Source organism: Eutrema salsugineum, unplaced genomic scaffold (assembly GCF_000478725.1).
Source record: "Eutrema salsugineum unplaced genomic scaffold, Eutsalg1_0 scaffold_6, whole genome shotgun sequence".
In the NCBI taxonomy this organism is placed as follows: domain Eukaryota; kingdom Viridiplantae; phylum Streptophyta; class Magnoliopsida; order Brassicales; family Brassicaceae; genus Eutrema; species Eutrema salsugineum.
In genome coordinates, this window is record NW_006256547.1 from 4859468 (window position 1) to 4876948 (window position 17481).

At 37.5% G+C, this 17481-nt stretch overlaps 4 protein-coding genes and 1 pseudogene across 4 annotated transcripts; 4 read left to right on the plus strand and 1 right to left on the minus strand.

The window, feature by feature from the left end:
* The first annotated feature begins 1267 nt into the window (after positions 1 to 1267).
* LOC18013354 (probable pectate lyase 20) lies at positions 1268 to 5106 on the plus strand. The gene is made up of 6 exons (XM_006395071.2): positions 1268 to 1453; positions 1867 to 1932; positions 3373 to 4015; positions 4107 to 4210; positions 4305 to 4443; positions 4688 to 5106. The coding sequence occupies exons 1-6, from the start codon at positions 1374 to 1376 to the stop codon at positions 4907 to 4909; spliced, it is 1254 nt and encodes a 417-aa protein (XP_006395133.2). The 5' UTR covers positions 1268 to 1373; the 3' UTR covers positions 4910 to 5106.
* A 1209-nt stretch (positions 5107 to 6315) lies between these two features.
* Positions 6316 to 6826, plus strand: LOC18013423 (annotated as a pseudogene).
* Positions 6827 to 7812: 986 nt separating this feature from the next.
* Positions 7813 to 8318, plus strand: LOC18013392 (putative defensin-like protein 165). Its single transcript, XM_006395074.2, has 2 exons — positions 7813 to 7918; positions 8104 to 8318. Exons 1-2 carry the CDS (start codon positions 7867 to 7869, stop codon positions 8316 to 8318), a joined length of 267 nt encoding a protein of 88 aa, XP_006395136.1. The 5' UTR covers positions 7813 to 7866.
* Positions 8319 to 8529: 211 nt separating this feature from the next.
* On the minus strand, positions 8530 to 10555 carry LOC18013393 (pentatricopeptide repeat-containing protein At5g48910). The gene has a single exon (XM_006395075.2). The coding sequence runs from the start codon at positions 10482 to 10484 to the stop codon at positions 8547 to 8549; it is 1938 nt and encodes a 645-aa protein (XP_006395137.1). The 5' UTR covers positions 10485 to 10555; the 3' UTR covers positions 8530 to 8546.
* Positions 10556 to 11619: 1064 nt separating this feature from the next.
* LOC18013394 (LRR receptor-like serine/threonine-protein kinase RCH1) lies at positions 11620 to 15451 on the plus strand. Its single transcript, XM_006395076.2, has 3 exons — positions 11620 to 11636; positions 11824 to 14750; positions 14925 to 15451. The coding sequence occupies exons 1-3, from the start codon at positions 11620 to 11622 to the stop codon at positions 15437 to 15439; spliced, it is 3459 nt and encodes a 1152-aa protein (XP_006395138.2). The 3' UTR covers positions 15440 to 15451.
* Positions 15452 to 17481: the final 2030 nt, after the last annotated feature.

The window sequence follows — 17481 nt, forward strand, 5'->3', positions numbered from 1 at the left end:
TACTAATTTATGCATTTTATTGGTTTCTGCCAATATCTAACCATGAAAATTATCTAGTTTTCATACGATTTTCCATATAGCTAAAGGTGGAACGGATTTGGATCCGCTTAATCCATGGTACAACTATTCGAGACATACGCGGATTTCCAATCCGATCTCGTTTTAAAACTCGGATCCGATTCATAATTCCACCCTTTATATACAAATGTGCAACTTATTTATATGGTAACAAATATCGACAAATTATAATTGCTAAATATAATATATAGCTGTGGAGATTTTCTTTGTCTAGTAGTTAATCATATATTAGTTACTGAATTTACATCATGTTTGCAAATCATTTTTTTTTAAACATCAATTTTGTAGACTTATGTAAGTTTATTAGAAGTTTTCAGCATGATACAAGTAAAACCACTGGTTATGAATTTTAAAAGTGCGGATAAGTTATACGTTAAACAGTAGCCGAATTTTAACGTTGTCTTTTAAATATAGTAGGAAATATAAACAAACGACGAGGATTGGGTCTTCAAGGTGATACGAACAACTTTGATTGGCTTGTCTATGTTATCTGCCACTTTGGAACCAATCACCGGCGTGTTTCCCGGACATTCGCCGCCGACGAACAGATATATTACATTTATATCAAACAATGACGTGGAGACTTATCTGAGAGGAACGTGTCAGTATGAGCATCCGTCCGGCACGTGATTCACCTGGCCTACCGCACGTGATAGAGAGAGAGAGAGGGGCTTATTAGGCCAGTGAGAACTTAAATAGCACTATAGCACAAAAAAATCTTGACATTAGCACTGTAATTTATATGGTTATAACTTAAATAGCACTATAGCACTATAATTAATTCTCTAGACCATTGTTTTAGGAAAAACATAACATGAAAGACTTGCAATGATAACATCAATTCTCATTAGCATTTCCGCTTTTATTGAAAAAACGAGTTTGTACAACCTTTCTTCTATTTCCTCCTGTTTGTATAATTTGTCTCTTGTCGCATCACCTACATTTTCAACCTTGGGCGTTATAAATGCGAAAAATTAACTCTATAAAAAGACTATGGTAAACAAAAAATGTCATTATCCGGCCATTTTGAGCTATGTTCATGACAGGATTTTAACAAAATAAAGTTAATGAAGAAAATGTATGATCTTTTTTAAATAATCAATTAGGGGAAATATTATCCCAAAAGAAAATGTCACGCCCAATTTCTCTTATATAAATAACTCATCCCACTAAAGCCTTTCTTAAACTCTTTTCATCTTCCTCCTTCCTTCATCTTCTTCCAACACAATAGACCGACAAAAAAAGCCTCTGTTTCAATCAGAGACAAAGAAACATCGCAGAGCAAATCAAGAACAATGGCTATCACGCAAGCACTTGTTCTCTTTGCTTCTGCATTACTCTTATCAATGCTCTTCAATGGCGTCGATTCCACCAGGTAACATCGATTAACTGGTTATAATATCGAAATGTTTTCAGTTTGGGTCAGCTGTTTTACGTGATCTGGCTCATAGAACAGAGCATTGAAGCTCCAACAACTCAATCTATTGTTGAACAAGAATACCCTTTTTTTTTTACTTTGAAATTAATACTTATCAGCATAATTTTACTTTGTATTATAGATCTCAAAATTCTTGTAGTTTAGGATCTTTTTATAGACCATGTAGAGAGTATAGATCCGTGTGCTCAAACACAAGTGTTATTAGTAATGCAATATTTCAAGGTGTATATTAGTAGTGATTAACGAGGTTTAGTATATTGCTTTTATAAGTGAGTTGTTTCATTTCGGGTTTAATTTCGAGATAGCAACTATAATTTTGTTTATTAAATCAATTAGATCATTGTTTTCAGGTCTAATGAAACAAGGCATGAACATGCAGTTGAGAATCCTGACGAAGTAGCTGCCATGGTGGACATGTGAGTTTTTCTGTTGCTTAAAGAAAAAAAGAAAAAGCCATATATTTAGGGGTTAGTGTTTTAGCTTTATTAGAATAATGATTAATGTTTGTTTTGCTAATTAAACAGTAAGTATACCTATTTCGACTAGTTGGTTAGTTAGTAAAACAGTCCATTACACTTAACTCAAGAATAAATTCCTCTGATTTCTTTAATAATTAATTAAGTAATTTAAGAAAAAGAAAATGAAAATTCAGAAAACTGGTAAGTTGTATTTATGTGGAGCAGGGCTCACATGGCGGTTCTGTAAGAATTTTATACATTCTAGTCAAAGGGTCAATCCATAGGGCCAAACAACAGACCTCGATTCCATTTTCTTTTCCTACTTTTTCCCTTTATTTGTTTTTTTCATTCTTATCATATATTTCTTTTTGACAAAAAGATAAGTATTTATTTTTATGCATTTTAACCGTTTTTAACTACTTGATTTTAACATGGGTGTGATCACTATAAACAGTAGTATGTATATAAAAAGTGAAAATTTGAAAATGGGTATGAGTAAATTAATTAGTATAGTAGTTAAGATAAGTTCTTTATGCTTATTCTTCTTGCTGAGCGATTCAGAGTTCTGAGTGGACCAAACATCAAACATCATGTACATGGACTCATTTAGTTGAATTGGATTTGGATGGGATTCTTCATTAAATGCAATGCACCAGATCATATAGTTGAATCATTTAAATAAATATTTTAGTATAAAAATACAAGTAATAAATATTATTTTGCTTGCGAAAAAAAAACTTATGAAATTATTGGACACATTGGTCCAGAAGAACACGTGTTGTGTTTTTGTTTTTGTTTTCAAAAAACATGTGTAAATGTTCCAACAAACACCTAATAATCTTTAGAAATAGTGAATTGCGACCAGCCCATGCATATGCCCTCGTGGCTCGTGTACTGTTCTCCGACTTCTTTCAATGGCAACAATAATACCAATAGTTTCAGCCTTATCTCGTTATTTGTCATATATATAACCAGTTAGATATGAAATTAATAATTGAAACAACAAATCATAAAAGTGATTCAGTGATATGTCGGATTAAACTAATAAAGATTAGTACTTTGGATTATATAACTCAAAAACATATTCCACTGTTATACTGTCATTTCTCAGAAATTTTGGCAATTATTTTCTTGCTTCTACCAACGATAGGATTCTTGATTGTGCAATGTTTATATAGGACAAAAAAATAGGACTAAACTGTGTATCAAAGCAAATCTTTTTCACTAAGAGTATTACTGCGTAAATTATAGCATAAGAATGTTCCCACCGACGCAAATATCGTCAAATGACCCTTTACATTAAGTGGCCCACCCAAAAGTTTTGGTTTGATTGTGGATAATCATCTCAAATTAATTTATTCTGATTTTGGTTCGACAAAACCGGTTTTAATGGTTCAGGAGCATTCGGAACAGCACAGAGCGGCGAAGATTAGGTTACTTCTCTTGCTCCACCGGGAACCCGATCGACGATTGCTGGCGATGTGACCGGAAATGGCATTTCCGGCGAAAGCATCTTGCCGATTGCTCGATCGGATTCGGTCGCAACGCAATCGGCGGTCGAGACGGTCGTTACTACGTCGTGAGCGACCCTGGCGACGATAACCCGGTTAACCCGAGACCCGGGACTCTCCGTCACGCCGTGATCCAAGACGAGCCTCTCTGGATCGTCTTCAAGCGCGACATGGTCATCACATTGAAGGAAGAGCTTATCATGAACAGCTTCAAGACAATCGATGGCCGTGGCGTCAATGTCCACATCGCTAATGGCGCCTGCATCACGATCCAGTTCGTGACCAACATTATCATCCATGGGATCCATATTCATGACTGTAAACCGACTGGTAACGCCATGGTTAGAAGCTCTCCGTCGCATTACGGGTGGAGGTCGATGGCCGATGGAGATGGGATCTCGATTTTTGGGTCGAGTCACATTTGGATTGATCACAATTCGCTTTCTAATTGTGCTGATGGGCTCATCGATGCTGTTATGGCTTCCACTGCCATTACTATCTCCAACAATTACTTCACCCACCACAATGAGGTAAGACTAGAAGAAGCTTCAATTGGTTTTTGGTTGATGGAATCGATGATTTAGGGTTTTGGTAGTGATGGTGATTGATTGTGCTTGACAGGTTATGCTATTGGGGCATAGTGATACATACACAAGGGACAAGGTTATGCAGGTTACAATTGCTTACAACCATTTTGGTGAGGGTCTTATCCAGAGAATGCCAAGGTACATACTTCGACTGCTTTATGATGATATTACTCATCGGAAGACGTAACTTGTTAGATTCGAAGACGAAATAAACCTTTTTTTTTCATTGCAGGTGTAGGCATGGATATTTCCATGTAGTAAACAATGACTACACGCACTGGGAAATGTATGCAATTGGTGGCAGTGCGAGTCCCACCATCAACAGCCAAGGAAACAGATACCTCGCCCCAAGAAACCGATTTGCTAAAGAGGTACTTTCTTTCTCTTTGATTCTCCTAAATCTCTCTCAACTTTGCACTCTTACAAGATTAGGTAGACTCAAAGGACCGATTTTTCTAAAGATGATGATGGTAGCCAAATAGAACACTTGTAATATATGGCTTTGATTGCGATCAGAAACAGAAACTAATTCTAAAGACTTAATATTGTGCTTTCGTATACAGTTTCATCTTGATTCTTACAGCGAAAACTGGTGGGATCTAATGTATGTGGCAGGTGACAAAGAGAGACTATGCAGGGCACTGGCAATGGAAGCATTGGAACTGGAGATCAGAAGGAGATCTTTTCCTAAACGGAGCTTTCTTCACACGTTCTGGATCAGGACTTGGAGCCAGCTACGCTAGAGCTTCAAGTTTAGCAGCTAAATCGTCAACCCTGGTCGGCGTCATTACCTACAATGCCGGTGCTCTTAATTGCAGAGGTGGTCGCCGGTGTTAATACTTGCTAATTAATCTTCTTTTGGATTCTTGCGTTTATACATGGCAAAATAGCATTATTGAAATGTCGAGGCATGATTTAAAAACTGCCTTAACTGTATTATAAAAAAGTTGTATGATTACATTCTTGTTTTCACCCCTCTTATATTTGATGTATCTATAAAGGCAAACAAAGTTGGGGCTCTTCCTTTACTCTCTCATCGTAATTTCTTTACAGGGAGGTTAACAGAAAACTCAAACCAACCAATTCATTGGCCTTAAGACTCTTAACTCTTAACTACGAAACAACATAGCACTGCTTTGAACTGAATTCATAATGTTTTATTGGCAACGGTCTGACCTGTTTATACCAGGACTAAGAGCTTAGCCAGTAACCATTTTGTAGGCTAAACCTGCTACACGTTGGTCAGGCAGGGCTAAGCCTGACCAACCAATAGAGTCCATAGACCGGAACTACAAAATGGGTTGAGCTAGACTAACCCCATTTGGTGGATGATTAAATCCCTAATAATGAGGGATAGGTGTGGGGTATCGTCTCAATGGGGGAATAAAAGTGGATGTGAAGGTGGTGAAACCACGTGAGAGGAGACAAGAAGCACATGAGGGCATATGAGGGAGTAAAAGAAAGAGACTTAATATCATTGTCAATATCATGTTATGTTGTTGATAAGATAGGTTTGGCCAATGGCTTTTTTCTCTTCAATTAAATATTTGCTTCACCTAATACTCTCTCCGGCTAATCGCTCATTTCTCTTCTCCCAACATGTCAACCTACCTTAATTAATTAAATTTGTTTCTAAGTAGTTAAGCACTTAAGCGGTGTAATTTTGTAGACTATTTGAATATTGGATTCGATAAAAACTACACTCAAATGTAGTTTGTTTCGGTTTGTGTTGGGTAGAGTTCTCGAACCAAGCACGTAAAACCATTCCAGAAACATGGGTTACATTGACGAAAAAGGATAATTCACAAACCAAACTCGAACTCTACAGAATTGGATTTGTCTTCATCATTGATATCCAAGTTCACCATATACCATCATCTGTGTTGGTTGATCAACAGCCCAAAAGAAGCATGAATTCTTGAGCCTGAGCACACTTAAGCCCATTTCGTAAGCATCAGCTCTGGCCCGTGGCTAAGGGAAGTGTTACGGTCGATAGTGATGAATTGATGATGTTGTCTATCTGAGGCCGCCACATATATGTAAATCTAGTCGTTGAGAAAACTTTTCTTTCCTAAACAATTCGCACAGGACCATAAATGACTTGTATAGATTTGTAAGAGTCAATGCATTTAAAACTTATTAAACATGAATAATTTATATTAATTTTATTCAATTACCATAGTATGGTTTGACTATCAGGCAGTATATAAGACAGATTATTTGGCAAAAGAAAAACAGACATTACATACATCACAAGAAAGAATAATAATATAAAAAAAGTCTCTCACCATGTCCAAGCAACTTGTTTCTTATTTAATGGTTTTAATGGTTCTCTTCTCAGGTAATTAACTTGGTTGTTTTTGTTTTTTTTTTAATATTTTCGTCTTCAATATGCCAATATAAAAAAGCAGTTTTAGAATTGGTTATGTGTAGGCATGTAGATAACTGACAAATGCTAACATTCTTTATATGCACTACATAAAATTTATACATACAAATATATTAATGAAAATGTTGTTCATAACTGGCTGTGCAGTGCTGTTGGTTATTCCTAAAACTGAGGCACAAAAGAGATGCAGAGAAGAACTAGAGCCGGAGACACAATGTGTGTGGTCAACTTGTAAGCAAGAGTGTTTCATCAAGTGGAGTGGATACGGAGCTTGTATTCAGAAGCCTGGTGGCTCTCGTAATTATGTCTGTAACTGTTTCTACAATTGTGGGGCACCATGATTTTTTCAACTATCGATGATGTAAAACTACTCAAATTATAATATATGTGTTGGGCAGATTATTATAGTTTAACGTTTTCTCCCGGCAAAAATCATTTTATTTTATTTTATTATATTTGGAGATGTTACATAAGTACAATCAATCTGTTAACCAAAGTATGTGCCGCCACGTTCAAACATCGCTTACTATGAACGAATTACTATGTACACCAAATGTGGAATCAACGTGAAAGCAATTCAAAGGACCACAATTTGATATGTTCTACCGCAAGAAAAAGACTATTCCGTTCTTTTGTTTACTTTCACCAATAGTCCATACAGGAGCATGAGCCATCTTGGAAATGGTGAAAGCGTTTCCGGTCCCTTACCGTTATCTTTCTCTTGTAAACCTTTGAGATGAGTTTGATGGATGAACGAATTAATAATATACGATTGGATTCTATAAAAACTACACTCTCTAGTTTGTTACGGTTTGTGTTAGGTAGAGATCTCGAACCAAGCATGTAAAACCAATTCAGAAACATGGGTTACATTGACAAAAAAAAAAGAAGATAATTCACAAACTAAACTCGAACTCCACAGAATTGGATTTGTCATCATCATCGATATCTAAATTCATCTTATACCATCTGTGTTTGTAGATCAACAAGAGTATCTCAAAGAAGACCAACTTCCAGCCCAAAAGAAGCATATGAATACTTGAGCCTGAGTACACTTAAGCCCATTTCGCAAGCATCAGCTCTGGCCCGTGTCTAAGGGATCTGTTACGGTCGATAGTGATTAATTGATGATATTGTCTATCTGTGGCCGCCACATATATGTTATTCTAGTCGTTGAGAAAACTTTTCTTTCTTAAACAATTCGCACAGGACCATAAATGATATGTATAGATTTGTAAGTCAATGCATTTAAAACTTATTAAACATGAATTATTTTTATTAATTTAACTACCATAGTATGGTTTGACTATGAGGTAGTATATAAGACCGATTATATTTGGCAAAAGAAAAACAGACATTACATACATCATAAGAAAGAATAAAAAATATAAAAAAGTTTCCCACCATGTCCAAGCAATTTGTTTCTTATTCTATGGTTTTGATGGTTCTCTTCTCAGGTAACTAACTTGGTTGTTTTTTCAGTTCTCTATAGCCCGATATAGAAGCAGTTTTAGAATTATGTGCAAGGCATGTAGATAATTGACTAATGCTACCATTTTTTCTTTATATGCACTATTATCTATACAAAACCTGTTTAATTTTTAGGAAGACTACATAAAATTTTATTCACAATTGGCTGCAGTGCTATTGGTTGTTCCTAAAACTGAGGCACAACAGAGATGCAGCAAAGAACTAGAGCCGGGGACAGAATGTTTGTTGTCAAAGTGTAGGGAAGATTGTTTCAAGCAGTTATCAGGATTCGGATCTTGTATTGAGAACCCAATAGGTTCTTCTAAATATACCTGTAATTGTTTCTACAATTGTCTGGGGGCACCATCTCCAAGCAATTTGATGTAAAACTACTCAAATTTTAATAAATGTGTTGGGCAAATTATAATAGTTTAACGTTTTCTCCCGGAAAAATATTTTATTTTATATAATTGGAGATGTTACATAAGTACAATAAATTTGTTAACCAAAGTATGAACATCGCTTACTATGAACGAATTTACTATGTACACCAAATGTGGAATCAACGAGAAAGCAATTCAAAGGAAAGACTTTTCCCTTTTTTTTTGTTTACTTTCACCAATAGTCCATACAAGAGCATGAGCCATCTTGGAAATGGTGAAAGCGTTTCCGGTCCCTCACCGTTATCTTTCTCTTGTAAACCTTGGAGATGAGTTTGATGGACGAGTGGCAATCCTCACAGATGCGTAGGTTCTTAACGATGCGTATTGGTTTGGCAGGGCTTGTGCTTATCAACCCAAACGCAACAGCGATCTTCTCGCTGTGGTAATGAAGCGCGTTTTCTTTATCCTCTTCCTCCAAGTTTAACAAAACCTGTGTGGTGATCGGTCTGTACCCAGCCAGTCTCAGTTTTTCTGAGATTTCTACAAGCATCAAGTTGATTTCTTTGGCTCTTGGGTGAGAATCATCTTCCACAAGAAATTCATGAAGCACACCATCAATGTCGATCCAACTACACCCCGGATCTTTTCTTATATCCATCTCCTTCATTCTCAGCCGCATCTCTGAAACCTCTGACCAGTTTCCTTGAGAAGCATACATGTTTGAGAGTGCGACATAAGCTCCACTGTCATTAGGAACCATATCCATCAGAATGTTGGCCACACGCTTACCCATCTCTACATTTCCATGCATTCTGCAAGCACCCAAAAGAGCTTTCCATATCACATCATCTGGTTTTATAGGCATATTGAGTATAAACTCCTCAGCCTCTTCAAGAAGACCCGAGCGACCTAATAGATCAACCATACACCCATAGTGTTCGATTCTAGGCTCCAAACCATCCACATTCACCATTTGACTGAAATATCTCCTACCTTCTTCTACCAATCCAGCATGGCTACAAGCAGTCAAGAGATTGATGTATGCAACATCACTAGGCCGAACTCCGACCTGCCTCATTTTGCAGAAACAGTCAATCGCATCACCTGCTTGGCCGTGTATAGCAAACCCGTTTATCATCGCACTCCAAGTAATCACATTCTTTCGAGGTAACCTCTCAAACACTTGAACTGCTTTCTCGATGATTCCACATTTGGAGTACATGTCAATCAAAGCAGAGCCAAGCACATCATCAATCTCGATTCCGTTATTTTCTGCATCCAAATGCAACCATTCTCCTAACTCTAGAGACCCGATCCGTGAAATCGCAGGTAGAACACTGACCAAAGTAACATAATTGGGACGGATATCTACTACTTTCTTCATCTCACAGAAAAGCTCTACTGCATCCTTGAAAGATCCGTTCTTTGAATAACCCGATATCATCGTGTTCCACGAAACAACGCTTCTCTGACGCATTTTATCAAACAGCATCCTTGCAGCTTTGCAATCGCCAAGTCTCATATAACCATCGATCATGACATTCCATAAAACCACCTCACCATCCCTCTTTCTTCTATCAATCACCATATCTCGTTCTATAATGTTCTTATAAAACAGAACGCAAGCATCTTTCATCAGACCACAAATGACATACATTCTAACGAGATTGCTCATCACGAATTCGTCACCACCCAACCCAAGCTTTAAAGCCAAACCGTGAATCTGCTTACCTTCTTCAACCTTCCCGGTTTTCGCGCAGGCCTTGAGCACAGACGGAAACGTGAACCGATTCGGTTCCACGAACTCATCTTTCATCATCTCGCAGAACAATGCGATTGCGATTACCGCTCTGTCTTCATCGCTCTCGCTGAAACCACGGATTATGGTGTTCCAAGAGAAGCAGTTCCGTTGAGGCATCTGATTGAAGATCTTATGTGCGTAATCGAGGTCACGGTGAAGGAGATCGGAGGTAGCACAGAAACGGAGGATCTCTGCGGCAGCGAGAGTGTCTCGCATTTGACCCGATTTGACGAAAACGGCATGGATTTGGGAGAGGTCTCTCATAGTTCGACATCTGTTGATTTGAGGAAAGAGCGAAGACGGGTGCGCCGCCTGAGATGATGCCGGCGAGCTCCCGCCGGTGGAGTAAAGCGTCTGTGTTGGGTTCATGGAGAAATCTCGATCGAGTTGGCTAAGGAAAGAAGAAGCAGGATCGAGTGAGTGAGTGGCTCGTAACAAGATATACAGCGATAGTGCAACAGTCTTAACGCCTTTGGATAGGCTTTACAATTGTCCAATCTGGTTTAAGATTCAATATTTTTAGTTCTCAAAAGTTTCTGATACAATATATGAGTACAAGGGTTTATTTGCAAATAATAAAACTGAAGTATGGTTATCTCTCTTTGTATTATCAGTAAACGTCGATAATGTGACTTAATCTTACCCATTTGCCAAAATTTTGGAAATATAAGGCAATTATTCTGCCATGACCTAATAATTTTATATTTTAAAATTTATATTGAATTAGCAAACACTACTACATAATAATCACAATATGTTGTTAAAAATATCATTTAGGGAAACTTTATATTTATTTCTATGACAAATCTGAATCGAATTACAATATGAAGATGTTACACCTATTTAAAATGGGGGTTTTCATAAAATTTAACTAAAGTCATACTTTAATATAAAACTTCATTAAGAATTTAAGATTCAGCCTTATTATTATATAAGTTTATAACCAATTGTTTTTTTTTTCTTTTTGATAAGAAATGGACATTTACTCATTTAGTGTATTAATAGAGTAGTAATACACGGAGTTTACTTCAAACGAGGAAGAATCTTAAGCGCTCGGCTCAGGTCTCGAAAACAAACCAACTCACAATCCTGACTAAATTGAGGAAAACTATGCAAAACCACATGCTTTTTTTATAAATCAAGTTTCAATTTCGTAATTCAAAAAAATTAAAGTTTCAATTTAGTATTTTTATTTAATGTATATTTTCATACAGCAAAACTCTATTTTTTTAATACGCTCCAACATTTTTATGTTTGGTCAAAAACGCTTTACAATATTTCTCTTTTTTTGAACAAGGACTTAAAAATATTTCTAAAACCTAAAGAATTTAAAATACATTCTTTGCGAAAGATACTAAACCAAATTTTCAGATGTTAAACTAAATTTTGTTTTCAGATAACTCATATAGTACTGTTGACTTGTTGTCATGATAGTGTATCGGCAAACAGATTTCAAAGAAAAGTTAATGACTGTAATCAATTATAACTAAAAAAATCTGAAGCTATGAACAGAACCCCGAGGTAAAAGGAAAAGACAGAGCATATGAAGTTCATTACTATAGTTTATCTTTCTTCTCGCTTATCTCTAAAGTAAACTTCCCTAAAACCCTACGCCAAAGAGAGAGAAAGAGAGAGATAGAGAGTGAGAGAGAGAGAGAGGGAGACTCAAAATCGATGCAGAACCGGGAAGGCTGGTTTTGGATTTGAGAGCCAAAGGGAAAACAAATCTTGTCTTGCAAATGCCGATTCCAAGAAAAGCCTTACCTGTTTCTCGTTTATCCATTACCTTCTTCTCTCTGTTTTTACTTTTCTTCATCTCCTCGGCCTCTGCATCGACCAATGAAGTCGCAGCGTTGATTTCTTGGCTTCACAGCACGAGCTCGCCGCCGTCGGCATTTTCCGGCTGGAATCCCTCTGATTCCGACCCATGTCAATGGCCTTACATTACTTGCTCCTCTTCCGACAAACTCGTGACGGAGATCAATGTCGTCTCTGTTCAGTTAGCTTCACCTTTCCCTCCTAACATCTCTTCGTTCACTTCACTTCAGAAACTCGTTATCTCCAACACCAATCTCACCGGAACTATACCCTCCGATATCGGAGATTGCCCTGAGCTCAGAGTTATCGATTTAAGCTCAAACAGTCTCGTTGGTGAAATACCTTCAACTCTAGGCAAGCTCAAGAATCTCCAAGAACTCAGCTTAAACTCCAATGGCCTCACCGGAAAGATCCCACCGGAGCTCGGCGACTGCGTTTCTCTCAAGAGTCTTGAGATTTTCGACAATTTCTTGACCGGAAATCTCCCTCTGGAGCTCGGAAAGATCTCGACTCTCGAGAGCTTAAGAGCCGGAGGAAACACAGAGCTTTCGGGGAAGATCCCGGAGGAGATTGGAAACTGTCGGAATCTGACGGTTCTAGGGCTCGCCGCCACGAAAATATCCGGTAATTTACCTGTCTCGTTGGGTAAACTAAGCAAGCTACAGTCTTTATCGGTCTACTCTGCAATGCTCTCAGGAGAGATCCCTAAAGAGCTTGGAAACTGCTCTGAACTAATCAATCTGTTTCTATACGACAATGACTTGTCCGGCACGCTTCCACGAGAGCTAGGAAAGCTTCAAAACCTAGAGAAGATGCTTCTATGGCAGAATAACTTTCACGGATCCATCCCTGAGGAGATTGGATTCATGAAAAGCTTAAACGCCATTGATCTCTCTATGAACTATTTCTCAGGAACCATCCCTAAGTCGTTTGGTAACTTGTCGAATCTCCAAGAGCTTATGCTTAGCAGCAACAACATCACAGGGTCAATACCTTCAGTTCTAAGCAACTGCACAAGGCTTGTTCAGTTGCAGATTGACGCCAATCAGATTTCAGGTTTGATTCCGCCAGAGATTGGATTACTCAAGGAGCTTAATATCTTCTTGGGATGGCAAAACAAGCTAGAAGGGAATATTCCGGCCGAGTTAGCCGGTTGTCAGAATCTTCAAGCTCTTGACTTGTCTCAGAATTTTCTCACCGGAGCTTTACCTGCCGGTTTGTTCCAGCTTCGTAATCTGACTAAGCTCTTGCTTATATCTAATGCCATCTCCGGTGTTATCCCTCCAGAGATAGGAAGCTGCATTTCTCTTGTCAGATTAAGGCTTGTAAATAACAAGATCACCGGAGAGATCCCTAAAGAAATTGGGTTTCTTCAAAACCTCAGCTACCTAGACTTGTCTGAGAACAATCTCTCTGGTACAATCCCTTTGGAGATAAGCAACTGCAGACAACTCCAAATGCTAAACTTGAGCAACAACACTCTTCGAGGTGATCTTCCTCTCTCTTTATCTTCTTTAACAAAGCTTCAGGTATTTGATGTCTCTTCAAATGCCTTGACTGGTAAGATTCCTGATAGTCTTGGTCAGCTCATTGCGCTCAATCGGCTGATTCTTAGTAAGAATTCTTTCAATGGAGGAATCCCTTCTTCTCTCGGTCACTGCTCGAATCTTCAGCTTCTTGATCTCAGCAGTAATAACATCTCTGGAACCATACCAGAGCAACTCTTTGACATTGAAGATCTTGACATTGCATTAAACTTGAGCTGGAATTCATTAGATGGCTTTATCCCGGCGAGGATCTCAGCGCTTACCCGATTATCCGTGCTTGATATTTCACACAACATGCTTTCAGGCGACCTCTATGCGCTGTCTGGTCTAGAAAACTTAGTTTCTTTGAACATCTCTCACAACAGATTCTCAGGTTATCTTCCAGACAGTAAAGTATTCAGGCAACTAATAGCAGAGGAGATGGAAGGAAACAATGGACTCTGTTCCAAAGGTTTCAGGTCTTGTTTTGTCAGTAACAGTACACGACTAAGTACACAGCACAGTGAAGATTTCTTGCACTCACAGAGACTCAAGATAGCCATTGGATTGCTAATCAGTGTGACAGTGGTTCTAGCGGTATTAGGCGTATTAGCGGTTTTACGAGCAAGACAAATGATTCAAGACGATAACGATTCAGAGAAGGGAGAAAATCTATGGACATGGAAATTCACACCTTTCCAGAAACTCAACTTCACAGTCGAACATGTGCTCAAGTGTTTAGTAGAAGGTAATGTTATAGGGAAAGGTTGCTCTGGAGTAGTGTACAGAGCAGAAATGCCTAACCAAGAAGTCATCGCAGTGAAAAAACTCTGGCCAGTGACAGTGACGGTTGCTAATCTGAATGAGAAAACTAAGACATCAGGAGTTCGAGACTCATTCTCAGCTGAGGTCAAGACACTTGGGTCAATCAGACACAAGAACATTGTCAGGTTCTTGGGATGTTGTTGGAACAAGAACACGAGACTTCTCATGTATGATTATATGTCCAATGGGAGTTTGGGAGGTTTGCTTCACGAGGGCAACGGTGTATGTAGCTTAGGATGGGAGGTGAGGTACCGGATTATACTTGGTGCAGCTCAGGGTTTGGCTTACTTGCATCATGACTGTGTTCCTCCCATTGTTCATAGAGACATAAAAGCTAACAATATTCTGATTGGCCCTGATTTTGAGCCTTACATTGGAGATTTTGGTCTTGCTAAGCTTGTTGACGATGGCGACTTCACTCGTTCTTCCAAAACCATTGCTGGTTCCTATGGTTACATAGCTCCAGGTACTTTCCACATTTCTATCATGTTACTAATTCAAAAATTGACTTGAATAATCATTGTCACTACTAGTAGTAGAGTCTAGTCTAGTATTGCTAGACATTCCGGTTTATTATTAGTTACTAATAACATATATCAATCGGGCATAATCTCAAATGACACCGTCTTCTACTATGCAGAATACGGATATTCATTGAAGATAACAGAGAAAAGCGATGTGTATAGCTACGGAGTTGTGGTCTTAGAGGTACTAACGGGGAAGCAACCGATCGATCCAACGATACCAGATGGACTCCACATAGTGGATTGGGTCAAGAAGATCAGAGATATACAAGTAATCGACCAAGAACTACAAGCGAGGCCAGAGTCAGAGGTCGAAGAGATGATGCAGACGCTAGGAGTCGCGCTTCTCTGCGTTAACCCAATACCTGAAGACAGGCCTACAATGAAAGATGTGGCTGCTATGCTCGGTGAGATACGTCAAGAAAGAGAGGAATCAATGAAAGTTGTTGAGAATAATGGTTGCTCGGGAAGTTGTAACAATGGAAGACAAGGGAGAGATGATTCTTCACATTCCTCTGTTATGCAGCAAGCGGCTAAGTATCTGAGAAGCAGCAGCACGAGTTTCTCTGCGTCTTCTTTGCTATACTCTTCTTCTTATTCAACTTCTAATGCTAGACCAAATCTGAAATAGATGGGTAATGTAAGTTTCTATGGTAACAAGTTTTCTACTTCCAAAGACTGTGTTTATCTATGTAACGCTTTGATGAACTCTGTTTCAAACCAAGAAATATAAAGAAACAGATTAATAATCTCGTTTTATATTTTCACAGTTCTTCCATTAGGTTATTTACACAAAATCTTAAATATAATATGGTGGTGTGAATAAATAAAGACAAATGGTCAATGACATAATTTGGTGTTGAATTACCGACATTGCGCTTATACATGTTCTTTGAGACTCCACAAAGCTTACATACATTACATTCTGGCGAGAATTTAACATAAAACTCACGAATTCACTTTATGAAACTTCTACTGGCAAATTACGCATTATATATCTATTGAATTAAATTCAATATATATTTAAATAAAGGAGGAAATTTACTATGGTTTGAAAAACGTTTTCTTTTGCAACTCGTACTTGTTGATAAATGTATTGATATGACATCTTACTAGATGTTAACCCTCACCATGGGCAAAATAATTATAGGGTTGATTTGAAAAGGATATTGATATCTCGTTCAGTCTTTACTGACTTTATTTTAAGCCTTCAAGTGTTTTATGTTTGCGTTACACTATTTTCTGAAAATTTTAAAATATTTTGTTTTTAATTTGAATTTTTAAAAGCAATTTCATATGTGAATGTAACTGAAGGAAAAAAAATTGGGAAGAACCTGAGTCCACGCGGAAACTTAATTTCAATCGAATATTAGTGGTTTCATATGAAAGTTTATATAAAGCTTTATTATTGTTTATTTCAAAAGATAAGTGGGCAATCAGGATTAACAAACAAAAAATTAATTAAGCAGGAGGGATCTCTAAGGGTTTAGAGGATTTTGGTTTGCAGCAACACGTTAATCCTTTACAGTAGCCTCCAGGAAACCCTAAGCCAGTGCAGAGTTTGTTGCAGTCTGGTACAACTCCAGGTGAACATATACCCGCACACTTGGGATCATATATCGGTGGTCCTGCTTCTGATCCTGTAAATTTTTTTTATGGTTCATAACCCAAAAAACCAAGCATACATTATCATCAGTGTGACGCAATTAATATATTTTAACTGCATATTAGAAACTTTCTGAAAGAATAAAACATAAGCAAGCATGTTCTTTTTTTTTGTGTGTGTGTGGTAAGAAAAATAACTCTTGTTATAAACTTCCACACCTTTGAAACTTCAACTGTGAATGATCGTTGATCATATCCTGATAACTATAAGCAATAATGTTATTTTGTGTTAGTTGACTGACCTGTGATCAAGAACATTACAATGACGATAGAAACTGCTATGAATACGTATGGAGATCTCCGAATATCCATTATTGTTTTTTTTGTGTGTGTGTGATCTCGGCAATATCTTATGAATTCTTTTTATTTGGATGTTTTTGGAATAGTTCGTGAGATTTGAAGCTCCTTATATAGGACAAATTCTGAATCCTTAGTCAAGCACTTTTATCACAGGTCAGATTCAAACCTATCAAATTTGGTGTAAAATTGAATTATGATATAATTGTTTTTGGGCAACAAATTATTAGTATACGATAACTTTGACTATTCGTATACTCGGGATTTTATGTAGATATTTTAACATCTGACTGATATTAATCAAATGTTATAAAAGAGAATATTAATTCGATGATATTTTCCACGTTATTTAAAAAGTAAACACGTAACTGAAAAAACTATACCAGATAAATAAAACGTTTCTCATAATTAAATGGTATAAGGGATTAGATATATGGAAATTTGTTGGGGAAAAAGGAAAGAGGATCAAAATATGGAAAATTACGGCCGATAACTAAAGAAATACTAGAAAAAGCGGTTACCAACTTACTTGGAGATTGGAATTGCATATCGCTCTAAATAGCCTCGTTGTAGTCGAACATTCATTAATCTCTTTCTTACAAACCTAGACTCTCTGATTTGATAAGGATTTACATTCGTGTTCTGATCAGAAAATTTAACCTTCGTGTGTCTCCGAGTAAAAACGTAATCATCATCATCATCATCATGTCT